This window comes from Zymoseptoria tritici, chromosome 5, assembly GCF_000219625.1.
Source record: "Zymoseptoria tritici IPO323 chromosome 5, whole genome shotgun sequence".
NCBI classification, from domain to species: Eukaryota; Fungi; Ascomycota; class Dothideomycetes; order Mycosphaerellales; family Mycosphaerellaceae; genus Zymoseptoria; species Zymoseptoria tritici.
In genome coordinates, this window is record NC_018214.1 from 475,755 (window position 1) to 491,418 (window position 15,664).

The 15,664-nt window shown below is 54.0% G+C and overlaps 7 protein-coding genes across 7 annotated transcripts; 3 read left to right on the forward strand and 4 right to left on the reverse strand.

Moving 5' to 3' along the window:
- Positions 1 to 557: 557 nt before the first annotated feature.
- Positions 558 to 1,677, reverse strand: MYCGRDRAFT_93022 (uncharacterized protein; the record flags this gene model as incomplete). The annotated part of the gene is made up of 5 exons (XM_003852696.1): positions 558 to 983; positions 1,050 to 1,178; positions 1,233 to 1,482; positions 1,537 to 1,563; positions 1,619 to 1,677. The coding sequence occupies 5 exons, from the start codon at positions 1,675 to 1,677 to the stop codon at positions 558 to 560; spliced, it is 891 nt and encodes a 296-aa protein (XP_003852744.1).
- A 954-nt stretch (positions 1,678 to 2,631) lies between these two features.
- On the reverse strand, positions 2,632 to 3,751 carry MYCGRDRAFT_100120 (cytochrome c; the record flags this gene model as incomplete). The annotated part of the gene is made up of 4 exons (XM_003852695.1): positions 2,632 to 3,045; positions 3,105 to 3,263; positions 3,357 to 3,388; positions 3,614 to 3,751. The coding sequence occupies 4 exons, from the start codon at positions 3,636 to 3,638 to the stop codon at positions 2,926 to 2,928; spliced, it is 336 nt and encodes a 111-aa protein (XP_003852743.1).
- A 489-nt stretch (positions 3,752 to 4,240) lies between these two features.
- Positions 4,241 to 5,254, forward strand: MYCGRDRAFT_85966 (uncharacterized protein; the record flags this gene model as incomplete). The annotated part of the gene is made up of 4 exons (XM_003852027.1): positions 4,241 to 4,450; positions 4,528 to 4,611; positions 4,745 to 5,176; positions 5,240 to 5,254. The coding sequence occupies 4 exons, from the start codon at positions 4,241 to 4,243 to the stop codon at positions 5,252 to 5,254; spliced, it is 741 nt and encodes a 246-aa protein (XP_003852075.1).
- Positions 5,255 to 5,284: 30 nt separating this feature from the next.
- Positions 5,285 to 6,304, reverse strand: MYCGRDRAFT_104372 (uncharacterized protein; the record flags this gene model as incomplete). Its single annotated transcript, XM_003852694.1, has 1 exon — positions 5,285 to 6,304. One exon carries the CDS (start codon positions 5,863 to 5,865, stop codon positions 5,338 to 5,340), a length of 528 nt encoding a protein of 175 aa, XP_003852742.1.
- Positions 6,305 to 6,659: 355 nt separating this feature from the next.
- Positions 6,660 to 10,651, reverse strand: MYCGRDRAFT_109373 (uncharacterized protein; the record flags this gene model as incomplete). The annotated part of the gene is made up of 3 exons (XM_003852693.1): positions 6,660 to 7,453; positions 7,512 to 9,359; positions 10,141 to 10,651. The coding sequence occupies 3 exons, from the start codon at positions 10,649 to 10,651 to the stop codon at positions 6,972 to 6,974; spliced, it is 2,841 nt and encodes a 946-aa protein (XP_003852741.1).
- A 1,269-nt stretch (positions 10,652 to 11,920) lies between these two features.
- Positions 11,921 to 12,715, forward strand: MYCGRDRAFT_42395 (uncharacterized protein; the record flags this gene model as incomplete). The annotated part of the gene is made up of 1 exon (XM_003852028.1): positions 11,921 to 12,715. A coding segment is annotated over one exon (795 nt), but the record flags the coding sequence as incomplete, so codon positions are not given.
- A 400-nt stretch (positions 12,716 to 13,115) lies between these two features.
- On the forward strand, positions 13,116 to 15,663 carry PHO85 (serine/threonine protein kinase, CMGC family, CDC2/CDK subfamily; the record flags this gene model as incomplete). The annotated part of the gene is made up of 4 exons (XM_003852029.1): positions 13,116 to 13,501; positions 13,557 to 14,395; positions 15,026 to 15,029; positions 15,613 to 15,663. 4 exons carry the CDS (start codon positions 13,436 to 13,438, stop codon positions 15,661 to 15,663), a joined length of 960 nt encoding a protein of 319 aa, XP_003852077.1.
- Between the last annotated feature and the right edge of the window lies 1 nt (position 15,664).

Genomic DNA, 15,664 nt, shown 5'->3' on the forward strand with positions numbered 1-15,664 from the left:
GTTTCTTTTTGATCAGATTGTCCATATCACTCTCGGCGCAAGGCGCATGTTCAAGATTGTACATTATACCACTAGCAGGCAGGCAGGGAGCAAGCGAGCAGATTAGCGCTGGAGTTTGCTTGCTTTTACCGCTGGAAGGAGTTGGAAGCTGCCCTCGAGGAGTCTGTACAGATAAATTATCCAAAACAGAAAATTCTGATCAAACTTTGTTCTCAGTCTGGTTTCACTCGATGTCGGTCTGCTCTTCTTGGAGGTTGATGTTGATGTGCTCATCGATGTTGCTAACTTCATATTTGGCCTGCGGGAATGTTGTTGTTATGCACGCAACAGACTACAGCGTAGGAAAGAGGATAGATGCAGCATGAAGTATTTCATTGTGGGCAAGAAGCCGATGCCTTGCACGATAGTAGTAACCTCTCAATGCAGAGGCATCGCAAGCCAAACATCCGCCTGCGCCAATCGTGGCATCTCAACGCAAACTACAAGCACCACAGCTCAGTTCAAGCCATCACCGCAAGGGCCAAGACGCTTCGCGCCGTTTGTATCTCTCCCCTGCCTCAATCACTATCACTCGACAGCACGTCCTTGTCCTCATCATCCTCCGGCTCCGACACGTTCTGCTTCGCCTTGAGACCCGACTCCGGCTTCGCCCATCCGCCACCCTTCTTGCGCGCGGTCTGGTTGGAAGTCGTGGAACCCGCGTCGGAGGACGGAGCGGTGCGGTATTTGTTTGCGTTGAAGCCGGGTGCGACTGGGATGGTGGCGTTGCCGGTGGTGCTGTTGGACTTGACGGTGTTCGGGGTATTGCCACCAGCGGTGCTGCGGGTGGTGGAAGAGGTGTAGGTGTTGGTGGTCGGAGCGGAGTTTCCGAGACTCACGCCGCCGCCGGTGCTGCTGCGAGAGGTGGAGGAAGGATAGGTGCTGCGGGTGTCCGTGAGGGAGGTGGAGCCCATGGTGCTGGTCAACTTGTCGTCGTCGAAGGACTGTGATGGAGGTTAGTGGTGGCTTCACCTCCTTTCCTCTATTGGTCGTCATGAGTCTCGACTTACCACGCCGCCGCTGTGCTCATCAACCTCACTGCTGCCGCCACTCTCTTCTCCACTCCCGCTGCCGCTGCTGTCGCTGTCATTCTCGTCGGGCTCGACACCCTCGCGGATCTTGGCGCACTTCCAGCACTCCTGATCGAGATGTCAGTCACCTGCCAGATGCGATGTTCAAAAGAGAGATCTCACCGCCGTGTCGCGCTTCTTGCGCTGAGCCAGGCTGAACTTGTCGAGAGCCTTGGTCTTGTCGCAGTAGTAGCAGGTCATCTCGACGGGCTGCTTCGCGGTGCAACCCACGCATGGGATGTACTGCTGCTTGGCGGCGTCGAAGGTCTTGCCCTTGTTCTTCTGGAGGATGATGTAGCTCTGGAGGATTTCGAGTTTCTTCGAGGAGAAGCCGGCCGGAGGCTTCACGACGCTGCAGCCATTGCACTTGATCCTGCAGGGTGTCAGTAAGTGGCGTGACTGCAGGTGGGTCGACGGGTCTTCTCACTTCTGCGGGTTGGTGATGCTGTTCGGGCTGGTAGATAGTCAGTATGGGTATCCTGATGATGCGCAGTAGACTCGACACCTACCCGCCGGTCACGTAGCCAGTGTTCTGGTAGGGATGGTAGCTGCCCTTCGTCTTCGCCATGATGTCGAGCGGTGGTGAGGCGCAGCGGTCGAAGTTGATGAGAGTGGTGCGATGTTGAGAGCTTTGTCCGAAAGAATGGAAGTGACCGAGGTGGAGGACAGTTGATGTCGGAAGAAAGTCTTGAACGTTGTGTTGTGTTGTTGTGAACAAGTGGAAGACCTTAGAAGTGAAGTTTTGTAGACCACGTCGCCGCCGCACCTTCCGCCCAACGCGCGCAGATTGCTGCCTGAGCGCATGAAATTAGCCGCGTGGAGCCGCCGCTAGCTCGGTCTGTCGCGCTTTCACAAGCGCGAGAAAGTGAATGAAAGATGAAAGAGTGACAAACATGCACAAGCACGTGCTTTGATAATTGAAACTCGATGATTGTTCGATGGTCGCAAGTGCAGAACCATGAAGAATGTCTGCAGCGTGGCAAGTACTTCTTTCTTTTTATGATCATGTAGGACGGACGAGATGTTTACCTACCGTGCAGATACCGTGAGCCAAGCATTGCACGATAGACTGTCAACCAGCATGCGAGCAAGGCTCAGCCTACCGTATCGAACAAGAAACACATCGCTAGTCGCGCAGATGCCCATTCCATACTCCACTCGCGTCCCGCCGAGCGCATATGGACGACGCTCGCATCCCACCGGGAAAGCTTGGTGACCATCGTCGCAGAGATCGCTTTGAGCTCTGCGAGTTGTCCCGGAATCGAAGAATGTGTCCATAGCTCCTCTTACAATGGTTCCATATAACGCCTTCAAAATACCCTCGCCGAGATGTTTCCAGTGTCTTTTCTTCCACGACGACAGAGCTCGTGAAGCTTGCCGGCGATCGCATGTCTCCGCTTGAAGTCGACTCGATTGCGTCGCTGCTGTTGAAGCATTCGGTATTTTCTGTGTGGTCAGTCATGGTCAATTTGCTGGAAGTCAGCCGATATGATGAGAGAAAGAGTGGAAAAAGAGAGTCTGGTGTCGAGAAGAGAGGTCTGATACACAGGGTCGTTCACAAGACCCATGCCCTAATGCAAACAATATAACACAGAAGCAGAAACCTTGCTTTCTCAGTTGTCCCGCTTGATGCCAATTCCATTGCTGCAGTCCCTCCGCGAAATGACTCAAAACGAGGAGACTGTAGGTCGGTGTTCATAGAGAAGGTCGTGGTCGAAAAAGGCCGGTCGGATGGAGATGATGGTACAATCTCGAACGGGTATGCGGTGTGGATGGAGGTTGTATTCTCCGTTCGAGCTCAGCCGATGAGAGACATCTACTTGGTCTCGTCCTGGAGGTATTTGATCAAATCGTTCCGGTCCTTGGCCTTCTTGAGTCCACCGAAAGCCATCTTGGTGCCGGGAATGTACTTCTTTGGGTTCTCGAGGTATTCGAACTGTGATGTCGTCAGCCATTCCATCCTGCAATCCCCGCGTGTATGTCATGATCTCTTACGAGAGTGTTCTCCTCCCATGTGATGGCCTTTTGCTTGTTCGCATCGGTGTATGAGAAACCCTCGACCTGGCCGGTCTGGCGACCGAAGAGGCCGTGAAGGTTAGGGCCGATCTTGTTGGGCTCGCCCTCCTTCAGGTTGTGGCACTGGGCGCATCTTGTCTGTTTCGGGTGTTAGTCGGTGTTTGGGAGCGTCGCCACCGTGGTGTTTCGAGTCGGGCGAGTGGCGGGCGACATTGAGGGATTGGATCGTACCTTGAAGAGGTTGGCACCCTTCTTTGGGTCACCTGGAGGAAGTTAGCGATAGCTCGGGCATGGTTGCGGTTACGGCCGCAAAAATTGAAAAGGAGGCAGATGAGGGTCGCATGAGCAGGAGCATTCTCTGAGGCGAAACGATTATCTCAAGATGATGCAGAGAGTCCTGCGATCCTCTCAAAATGATCATGCCTGCACGCGACCAACCCAACGCCTTCCAGTTCAATGATGCGTGTCCGAGCAAAAAGGAAACATACCTGGTGAGTAGCTGTCTTTGCCCATTGTGTCTGAGGTGTGTGGTATGTGTGGAAGTAGATGTGGTGTTGATGTCGTTCGTGAGGTGGTGTTGATGGATGTCCAGAGGAGTGTGGTGGTGGTTGAGGCGAGGAAGAAAGAGGTCGGATCGTGGAAGGAGAAGAGGAAGAGGTAAAACAAATGTACTTCATGATGAAAAGTTGACCTAGCGGCTATTGACCTATCACGGAGCAGGTGCTGACATCGGAATAAATCGGGAGTGCCACACTGTGGCGGCAGGCATTTTATTTTATTACCTTGCTGTCGGCCGAAAGCGAGAGTGGCGAGAGCGAATTATGAGAATCTGCTTCTCTTGTTGGAACACGTCGTCTTTGTATTCATCGCACATTTGTATTCGTCGGCAAAGACAGCCTCCTGTCTTGTTCTTTCTTTCCGCATTCATCGGCGGCTGAACCTGCCATGTGCGCAGCGAAACTCTATCGTCTCTCCATGACGTCCCCGAAGAAGCGGCTCTGATCGATCGCCCCGATAGCCGAGTCTCAACGTCAGAAGACTCTGCCACGTCTGGACTCCTGGAGAGACTGGAAACATCTCTCTGGTCCAGTGACAATTCCCATCTTGCTACGAAGATGGACTCCTCCACCAAAACCTACGCAGTAATCGGCGCATCCCGAGGCATCGGCCACGAATTCGTCTCCCAACTCCTCGCAAAAGGTCACCGCCTCATCGCCACGACTCGTGGCGGGCAACGCGGAGATGCCGCAAGACTATGGCCTGGGAGCGGCGAAGGGCGGTGTGAGGTCTATGACTGCGATATGTTGAGTGAAGCCAGTATTGACGTGAAGACTTCTCCTCCCTGTGGCGTGTGAGTTTGGTGTACCTTGCGGCGCGTGCTGATCCAGGTGGGTGTTCTTAGGCATTTGTGAAGGCTCTAGTAGAGGATGGGGTAAAAGAGATCGATACGGTGATTGTGAATGCGGGTGTTTTGGAGTATCCGAACGTGAGGAAACACCCCGTACTTCATGTAGAGTCTGCTCACTGACGTCTGCTATTGTCTAGAGAGCGACAGAAGTGTAAGCCCACCCCATCGTCGTCGTAAGTCCATTCCACCACACCCTCCGATCCTGACATAGACCACCAGCTCATACACCTCCCTCCTCCACCACCTCCAGACCAACACAATCGGCCCCACAATCCTCGCCTCCACTCTCCTCTCCAGTCCCATCCCCCTCCACAAACTAATCTTCATCTCCTCCGACTCCGCATCCGCCACCCGCTTCCTCTCCCACGAAGACGGATTCGCAGCCTACGCCGCCTCCAAAGCCGCCCTCAACATGTTACTCCGACACATGTCCTCTGAACTGCAACGGAAAGGTTCCGACACGGTGGTGCTGGCGCTGCATCCGGGAGAGGTGTACACGGACATGGCGAGGGCGGTGGAGGGGAAAGTGGGGTGGGAGGTGGAGGGGATGTTGAGCGTGGGGGAGAGTGTGAGGGGGTGTGTGGAGGTGATTGAGGGGAGGGGGAAGGGGGATAGTGGGACGTTTTGGACGTGGGAGGGGGAGGTGAGTTTTCTTTCTTGTGTTGATATGAAGGTGAGGGATTGTATGCTGACGAGTTTCTTACAGCAATATCCGTGGTGAAAAGAGTCACATTCGAAAGACAACAAGCAACTTATCAGCACTGAAGATTTCTCATTCAAGCGCTACAAAAAATATCATCATCATCACCCACTCTTCCCAACCATCCCCTTCAGCACATCACTCATAGCCTCCGCCCTCGCCAACCTCAATTTCAACTCATCCCTCTCCTCACTAACCACCTTCAGCGCCTCCTCCAACTCCGTCACGCGATCCACTTTCCTCTGCCGATACCTCCTCGCCGCCTCCGTATTCTTCTGTCGCTTCTGCACCTTCGTCGGTTCACCATCACATTCCCCCTCTGAAGACGGTGAACTCCGCTTCATCCGACCCTCAGAAGTCGAACTCGGCGTGGTAGTCGGTCGAGTGGAGGACGAAGAGGATTGTTGAGTGGGGAGGGAGAGCAAAAAGTGGTCGTGCTGGGAGAGGGTGGGCGAGGGGAGGGTTGTGGAGTGCTGGGTTCGGCTTAGAGGGTCGACGCTTTCCAAGGCGGAGTGCATCGACGGGTCGAGAGCATGCTGTAACCCATGATTCCAAGAAAAACAGTCGTTCTGCAACCCCGCAGAACCGAGGTGGTGATAAACTTGCTGCTGCTGTTGTGTGGAGGAGACCATATCGTTCAACACCTGCAAGATCTCATCGTCGGTTTGGAAGTTCGCAAACGCTGTAAACGGATCCGAGGAATTCTCAACTCTCGTTCCAGCAGTAGTAGTAGTGCTGGTAGTATTCGTAGTAGTAGTATTCAATCCAGTAGTATTATCCAAGTCGAAAGGCGGTAGATGGTTAAACTCTTGCGGCAACCAGCAAAGGTCACTGTCCCCAAACAGAAGAAGAAGTGACCCGTCTGGTGGTGGCGCAGAGGAATTGGACTCGCTGTCCGCGTGGGAATTCGACGATGGAGTGGGCGTTGTCCATGGCTGCACTTAGTGTCGGACGGCCTCGAGCTCGCCGAGGCCGTGTGGCGGCACGAATATGAAGGAGAAGGACCTGGGAAAGGACCTTGGAAAGTGTTTGTTGGACCCGGGGATCTGGTACCTTGGAGAAGGTGGTGTTGCTGTTGCGCGAAGTCAATGGTAAGGTGGACGGTGGAATGTATTTAATGTGAGATGGAATGAGGCTGGATGACTGGAAATGAGTCATTCTCTGTCATCGGCCAGGGCCGAGATCCTCTCTTCGGACACCGGCTGTGCTGACGGTACCGTATTTGCCGTTTAGGGGCAGTGCTGAGTCGAACCATAAATTCAATGCCTCTCCACATGCCGATAGACAGATCGATGTCGACTGCGCGAGCGTTATGCAGTATGCTTCCTCAACATCGTCCTCTGAACTGGCGACAACTTGCTGCCTCTCTTTTCCGGCAGCCACGCTCCGTGCCATACCAGAGCGACATCGTTCGCTGTCGATGCCGTCGTCCATCATCGGCAAAGACATGGATATCTGCTCAAAAATCCCTAAAGTGCTGCCTAGAGCTCAGACCACTACGGCCGTACTAACCCAGCCAGCCTCCCTAACGTAAACTCCAAAGCTCAACCACACGACAACTTGCTCAATGCGGTCACCGCAATCAGAGAAACGTGCTCAAGAGGTACGCGGCATGTCTCTCCAGCACGTCCTGCAAGCAATACCAAGCAACTACAAGACGCGCGCGGCCAGCACAGCCGAGCGGATCATGCGTCTGCCGACCCCATGTCATGTCCCGTATTCACTCAATGCTCAATTGTCAGTCGTCGGACGCTCTCCTGCCTCCTCGTTCAATGTCCCAATCCGTCCTCCGTCGATTGTAGGCACCATCCCAGCCGGGATCAGCACTCCTCCTTGGGGGCCGACTCCTGGCTCTCATTCCCTCGTTCCAATTGACCTCCACGCTTCGTCGCATACTCCTCGATACACTGACACTCTTCTCGAAGACGGTCAACTCCCCTTCTTCTCCGGGCACCTTGCCCATACGTTTCCGTTTGCGCTCGTCCTTCAATTCGCGGAGAGTTCGCTTGCAAGCATCGATGAATACGTTGATCTCGTCCACCGATAGCGCGACGGCGATACAAGGGATCGAGATCGCGAGTCCGATACCGAAGATCCAGGCGGAGACGTAAGAGAGGTCCATGACTGCGGGATTGGCGTCGCCTGAGGGGTGTGGAAATTCCTTGACGTTGATGGCGAAGAAGGCCGCGACGAAGGAGAGGGGGAGGAAGATAACCGTCACTAGAAGAGGGTGCAATCGTCAGCGTGGTGGGAACATGGAAATGAGGTCGATTCTCACCGATCGTGAACACCATAATCGTCCTACCCTGCCGCTGCGTACCCGTCGCTTGCTCACGCGCATACCTCGCCTCGAAAGCGTTGGCGTGCTTCTGCTTCAAGTCGAGCAGATCACGGATAGACTCGTAAATGCGATGCGCTTGATTATCCATCCGCTTGATATCCTTGATCGGATTGCTGATCGTCTTCTCTTGCTCTTCAAAACCTTTCTCCACTTTACGGAGTTGAGTATGGGATCTTTCGTCCAGGTAGATGGTCCTGATCGCACCTCGCAGGTCGGGAAGCAGATTGTCTTGATGATCAAGCACCATGCGGATGATGTCCAGCTCGTCGCGGATGTCTTTGATTTCGGCGAGCAAGTCGGTTTCTGCGCCGACGTCCAGCAACTTGTCGAAGAATTGAGGTTGTCGAGCACGAGACTCTAGCTTTTGATGGCTTTGCAGCCACTCGGATGCCTGTCGGGAAGCTTGGGAGAAATCTTGGAAGAGGCTCGCTTCGCCATCCATAGCTGCGCCAATGGACGACTCGAACATGTCGAGGAACTGAAAGTCTGTGTCGCCCTTGCGATGTCTGTCGAATGTGCCGAAGCATCGTCCAGAGATTGTCATTGCGAGCTCGTAAACATTCTGGACGGGATCGCGAGTTTTGCTGTTGATGTCCTCGATGATACCCTCCAGCACATTCAGCGGATCATTCCTGGGCTGTCGCCAGCGTTGTGGAAAGCTGGTGACCACTAGATCTTTACCGAGAACCCACATCCAGAGCTGATCGACCATGAAGACTTTTGGGTCGACGTTCTCATCACCTCGATGCTTCTTCTGGAAGCGATACACTACTTGATCACAGTCTCTCGTATGCGTGTCGATGTTGTGGTAGAAGAATTGGTCAAGGGTGCGTCGGACGTGGAGAAACGAGCTAGATTTGGTCAGATGCGCACGAATGAGCACCTCATCTGCGTCTGCTCGGACTCGATATTGTAGCCGCTCGGGATCTTCCATGGCATATTGCATGGCTCTTCGTCCACTGTCTGTTTCGAAATGGAGATATGGCATGAAGAGGAAAATGTTGCATGAGCCGTGCAATCCTCGCTTGGACGGCGATGATGCCGCTTTGTCGATGCTGTTTCTGGAGTGTGGACGTGGCCCGTCCTTCTTCTGCGACTTCGATGCGGCAGATTTAGGCTTCTTGCTGCCTTTCGACGTGATAGACGATTCTGATAGCGTCATGCTGGCCGTGGTATCCTGTCGCTTTGTAGGGGTGGCAGGCTTCCGTGCTGGCTTCGCTGATTTTGCTGGCTCTACCATGGCAACATCGGCTGAGGTCTGCTCTTGACCGATCTCATTCGGCTGAGTATTCTCGCCATTCTGCTCAGCGCCAGCAATTGTCTGAGCGTCCTTGTTGCGCATGTTGCGATGCTTTTTGGCCGTGCCGTTCTCTGTTGCCTTTGTCGGCGTGCCATGAACTCCTGGCAGAGCAGTCGGTTCCTCGACAATGATCGCAGGGTGGCCAGACTGCTCAGACAGCGTCTTCTCCTCTGGCTCTGCTGATGTGCGGTGTATGACCTGGCACATCGGTCGCATGAAACGACTGTGGTGCATTTGGCCTCTATGCTGATGATTGAATGACGTCTCCAAAGCTTTGTACCCTTCGATATCGGTTGCTCCCTCCTCGATGAACCGCTTCGTGAGTAATGCCTCGCACCAAGCAATGTTGTTGACAGGTAGATGTATCCACCTGAAGTTCGTCGCTTTGACGTTCTTTGGCATGGTACTGATGGCATGCTTTGTAGGATCTCGAGGATCGCGAGCGTAAAGCAGCTTGTGCACTGACTCTCTGGTAACTCGATTCTCTGTGCGCGGGAAATGTCAGCGTTTGTGCTAATGGGTGGGTCTGCGCTATTACATACCGTTGCGAAAGTTGCCAAAGTCAACGATGGTCGCATTGAACTACAGCCCGGTCAGGTTTCCATCATCTCGATCATCACAGGGATATCTTTACCTGCTTGGAAGCCTCAATCTCATCTCGAGACAAGTCCTCAACTCGATTCCATGGAGCAAGCATTTCCGCTATTCGCTTCTTCCCATGCTGCGCGGCCATGAGAAGTGGCGTGCTACCAAAACGATCCTTCACTGTCCTCTTGGTGTGCGGTTGCGAGAGCAGATATCTGGTCGCGTCTTCATTGCCAAACTCCGCAGCGATGTGGAGAGGCGTCCTGCCATTTAGTAGTTCGCCATTGACGTCCGCATTAGCATCAACGAGCCTCTTGATCAGGTCGACTGAGCCCTCCTGGCAGGCGTTGTGAAGAGGTGTCCACCCGCCATCTGATCTTGCATGGACATCTGCACCATGTTTCAGAAGCAGTTCCACTAAATGTCCACGATTGTGAGAGGCCGCGAAATGTAGAGCGGTTTTCATTCGAAAGTCGACAGCGTTGGTCCTTGACTTGGGCGAAGCGCCTCCAAAGCGGGTGGTGAGCAATACGCTCATCAGCTCCTCGTTGTCCGTCACGCAAGCCCAGTGTAATGCGGTCCGGCCGAGCTCATCTTGCGCATCGATATTGACGCCCGCTTGAAGCAGGTAATGCACAATATCAATACCGCATCGCCTCCCAGCTTTCTCGGCCTTCTTACCAGAACTTCGCTCGTCACCACGATCAGCAGCCACATTGTGCAGGACATTGCGTTTGCGGAGGTCCACAGTGTCGATATTTGCGCCTCGCTGGACAAGCAGCTGCACGATGTTGAGGTGCCCCTTCCATGCCGCAGTCATCAAGGCCGTGCGGCCTTTCTTGTCTCCACATTCCAGGTCGACGTTGTGATCAGTCAGAGCCTTTGCGATCTCGACAAGGCCGTACTCGGCCGCACGCAATAGACTGGGTGGCTTGTTGCCGGAAACATAGTTTGGATCGGCTCCTCTCGTCAGCAGATACCGAGCGATATCGACAAAGTTCTTGTCGCAGGCGCGAAAGAGGCCAATCGAGAGGAAGGCCTCGCTACATTGTCTGTTGCCATGGACTTCGTCGATCACAGTCTTGACTCGGAGGACATCGTTGGCTTCGACGGCTCTGAGGAGCTTTGGCTGAACTGGCTCTGGTCGCCCTTCGCTGTTGTCGCTTTGTGCACTCGCTGCTCGTTTCGGCATCTGGGTGGACGGGCAAAATTGGAGAGACGGATCAATGAATACTCCGTCGCGTCAAGGTCCGGGTCTCGTCAGGGCTGATTCTCTCTCTGGGCAGCATGTCATGTATTTCGGAACATGCTTTCGACGCTGCGAGACCTCTCCATCGTGTCGATGATGTACAGTTGATGGATTCCGAAAGCATTGCCACTTTTATGCATGTCTCCTCAGCCCTCGAGATTGTTTGGTGATCGCCGTGCGACGGTGGCTGACGCTACCTTTTGGCAAGTAAGCGATTCTCCTGCAGCGACAGACACGAAGCGTGTGTTTGAACGGCCAAGCATCAAGATCAGGGCCATTCAACTGCCAGAGCTCTTGTTCATCTTTGAAATCGAGTATCGGTCCAGGCTTGATTTCCGCAGGTCAGATTGCTGCTTTGAGGAGAAAGATCTCTGAGGCCTCCCTCTGCAACGATGTGCAAGAACGGTATAGCGTACGCCATGCTCACCTCTAAAACTTCTGGGCCAGAAGCTGCCATATTTGAGGGTGCATATTCGGGTGGCCTAGGTGTCTGCAGTGTCCAGGAAGGCCTCCAACCAGCCCCGAATTCGTGCCTGGCAGGTCCCATGAATACTCTAGTGAGACAATGTTCAATGAGTCTTTGAGATGTGTCGGCCCTCAAGGATGACACGCAATGAAGTCAAGAGTTCAGCCGAAGTGCTCCCGCTTTGGCTACTCGCTCTGAAGTCGGGAAAGGGCAAACAGAGGATTTACTTCCATCGACCTTGCATCATTTTCTGTCGACATCTCGTTCTTCGATGTTGCCAATCCTTCCGCTACTGATTGATGAATCTGGGTCTGATCGTAGTTTCGGCGGAGTTGGCTAAATTTGGTCTCCGCTCCCGTTCAAAAGCAAGCTACATCCTGCGAGAGCTGGGCGGGCCCTATAAGGTACCTCTCACCATCACTGTAAGACCACGAACATTCCGCGTCTCCCAACAAAGGCGTCATCTCCTTCTTTCCCTTTCATCAGACATCTTTCCATCGGACATCTGCTAGGATGTCGCGAATTCCATATCCGAAGAGCGCCACAGAGCTGCTTACTGCAGCTGGCGGACTTGTGCTTGTCTATCAGTTGTACCGCCTCTACTCCTTCATTCATCTTTACTTCCTCCACAAGGGCTCTCTCAAACGTTTCCACAGATCATCCGACGGAGACAAGCAGCCCGCTTGGGCCTTGGTGTACGTGCATCTGCAAGAAGATTGTATTACTGAGAGCTGACAAGACACAGAACAGGTGCTACAGATGGCATCGGAAGGGCATTCGCGGAGGAGCTCTGCGAAGAGGGCTTCAATGTGGTCATACATGGTCGCAATGGAGCCAAGCTGACCAAAGAGCGGAAGAAGCTACTCGATCGCTGGCCGGACCGCCAAATCAGGACTCTTCAATTGGACGCCGCTGAAGATGTCAACAACTCCAGCAAGATGGAAGAAGCAGCCTCTTCGCTCAAGGACATCAACCTCAAGATCATCGTGAACAATGTCGGTGGTGCTGGAGGTCGAGCCTCGTTTACGGCACTCTCTGAACGAACTGCCGAAGAATGCGAGTACATCACCAACATGAATCTCCGCTTTCCAACCGAAATCACCAGGCTTTTGGTGCCGCAACTGAAGAAGCAGAACTCGGGTCTCATCATCAATGTCGGGAGCGCATCCAGCGAGTTTGGACTGCCCTACTTGACTATCTACTCCGGCTGCAAAGCCTACAACAAAAGCTGGTCACGAAGTCTTTCCAGCGAGATGATCGCCGAAGGGGTGGACGTTGAGGTTCTCTGTGTTATCGTCGGTGCAGTGGCCACCGACAACGTGCAGAGAGAAAAGTCATTGTTCGTCCCGGATGCAAATCAGATTGCGAGGTGTAGTCTGAACTTGACCGGAAGTGGTAGCGTCGTGGAGTTTGCGTATTGGGGCCATGCACTGCAGGCTGCGTTGGTGGCGAGTATGCCCGAGTGGATGACCACGAAGATAATGGTGCAGAGGGGCAAGCAGGAGAAGATTGATGAGGACCTGCGAATGAAGAAGGCGTGAGCAGTTGTTGGGCGTGGAAAATCGAGTTGTTCCGCGCCCTCTAGCATCTGCAATGTAATGTTCTTTGAGCACAACTCGCAAGATCTTGTCCTCGCATTGCCTTCCACGACCCTTGGAATATATCCATGGCACGGAGCCGATTCCGCTAGATCCTTGAGCGCGTAGTGCGTTTCTAGGAATGGTTCACGTATGACTCCTCTGACCAGCAACAGCACGGCGGTTACTGTCACGATTACCAGCACTGGCCAAAAGCAGAGAACACCACGAAGGAAAGAAACATCCATCTGAATTCGCGCGCCAATCACGAACCACACTCGCTGTTCGACTCACGTTCTTCACAAGCTCCAGCCAAAATCCCTGCCCGCCGACCCCACCACGCGATCGACATTCAAAGCGTGGCTGCAGTTGAGCCTCTATCGATACAGGCCATTTGATATTCTCCAAATCCCTCTCACTACCTTCACCACGGCCGCCCAAACTTCCTCCAGCAGCAGCCGCCCGTCTGCATCGCGGACCAACTCGAGATCGTCGACCCCACTCTTGACTGTCGCGAACCAGTTAACGACCGCACGTGGAACCCTTTGGGATCCGCGGTTCACCCGCAAAGAACCTCCCGACATACGACTCGTGCCGACACACGTTGGGACCCTGAGCATAGGCGATCGCACAGACAGCAACATATCCGTGCGCAGCCTCGGCGGAGGGAACAAGATCGAGACGATGGACAAGAGACACCCCTCTAGCTTTCAGCAGCTGGAAAAGCTGGGTGAGGGCACATATGCTACGGTACGAGATGGAAGACATCACATGTGACAAAGTGGAAAGCTGACAACCAGATCAGGTCTTCAAGGGACGCAACGGCCAAACAGGACAATTCGTCGCGCTCAAGGAAATCCACCTGGACAGCGAGGAGGGCACGCCTAGCACGGCGATCCGAGAGATCTCCCTGATGAAAGAATTGAAGCACGAGAACATTGTCAGCCTCTACGATGTTATTCACACGGAGAACAAGCTTATGCTCGTGTTCGAGTACATGGACAAAGACCTCAAGAAGTACATGGACAGCTACCAGAACCCCAACGGCGGCACACGCGGAGCTCTTGACCCGGCCACGATCAAGTCCTTCATGTGGCAGCTGATCCGTGGAATTGCTTTCTGCCACGACAATCGGGTGCTGCATCGCGATCTCAAACCACAGAATCTCTTGATCAACGCCCAGGGTCAGCTGAAGCTCGGCGATTTCGGTCTTGCACGAGCCTTCGGCATTCCTGTCAACACCTTCTCGAATGAAGTCGTCACGCTGTGGTATCGAGCACCCGACGTCCTCCTCGGAAGTCGCACCTATAACACCAGCATCGACATCTGGAGCGCCGGCTGCATCATGGCAGAGATGTTCACGGGCCGTCCACTCTTCCCCGGAACCACGAACGAAGATCAACTACTCAAGATCTTCCGCTTGATGGGCACGCCGTCGGAGCGAAGCTGGCCGGGCATCACACAATTTCCCGAGTACAAGCAGACATGGCCGGTATATGCGACACAGGAGCTGCGCGCGATCCTGCCGCAGATCGATGCGCTGGGACTGCAGCTGTTGGGCCAATTGCTGCAATTGCAACCAGAGAGACGTTGCAGCGCTCAGCAGGCGCTTGCGCATCCGTGGTTCGCCGAGCTGAACGCTAGGTCTGCACTGGCGGGTCAGGGCGGCTTCACTTTGCCCACGGGCAATGCGGCGGTTGGCCAGCAGAGGGCGTACTAGGAGTCCGTAATCTCGAGTGGGCAGTAGCAGGGTCGGTCGTCAAAGTGGCAGGATCAAAATGGCGTTTGGCGATACCGCGAGAGCGGGGTGGAGAAGAGACAAGCGTGGCGTTGATCAAATCGTTACGATGACATACAAAAGTAGACACGAGCTGGAATGAGCCGAATGACGTTCATGAACAGGGCGGGCCAAAATTCCAACGTTGACATACCATACTCCCGGGACCGTACAGCGCTCAAGAAAACGCATTGTACGCTCAGCGATATACAGCAACACGCCAAATGTAAGAGCTTGTGGAGTATCAATTCTACCCGATCGACGGACACCACATCAATGCCCGCCTTTCCCTCCTCCTCCTCCTACCAATCCACTCTCCGTTCCGTTACCCATGCCTTCCCGCAAACGCCTCTCCTTCCCAACTCCAGCTCCGACTTCCTCCCGCTTGAGCCCCCCCCCCCCCCCACCTAATAGCAAATCGCAAACGTGCCATCATTCGAAATGACGCAGAATTTGTTCGGGTGCTTCCCAGTGCACGGCGCTTTCTGTCGGACCAGCAAAGTCAGCGATCAAAAGTCCTCCCAATAAAGACGTACGGTCGATGAAAGGTTGTCCACTGTACGGGATGGCAATTTCCGTGTGAACGAAAAGAAGGAACGCCAGCACTGTCGTGTATGCACAAGCCGTGAGGCGTTCCCGCGCCCTTGGGAGTCCAACTTGGTGCGCAGTTGGAGTGGCCTGGGAGGGGTTGATCCAGCTGGAGGATTGAGGTTAGTGTTGAGGTGGCGGGAGACATCAGTGGGTTGGTAGGGTGGAGAGATACACTTACCGCGAACGCGCTGGCGAGGATCGAGAGCAAGGCGATGGATTTGAAGAGCTGCATTGTCGTTTTTTGGCTTCGTCGTCCTCGTCACTCAGTGGCAGGCGTATGAGTATCTTCCTTCTCTCCGTCGGTACTGATCGGAGTGAAGTATGAGAGGGTTGAAGTGGGCGGTCGAGTGTGAGACGGTAACGGAAGATGGTCTTGTATGGCACCATCGTACGAGGATGACCTCCCTGTCTCGAGTCACACGCCGATTGCTGATTGGAACATGGCGAAGCGACGGTGGTGCACCGCTGTCAGAATAGACTTCTGACCTTGAAGCATGAGCTGATCCTAGTACCGGCAGTTCTCAATGGGACAGGGACATCCTAGC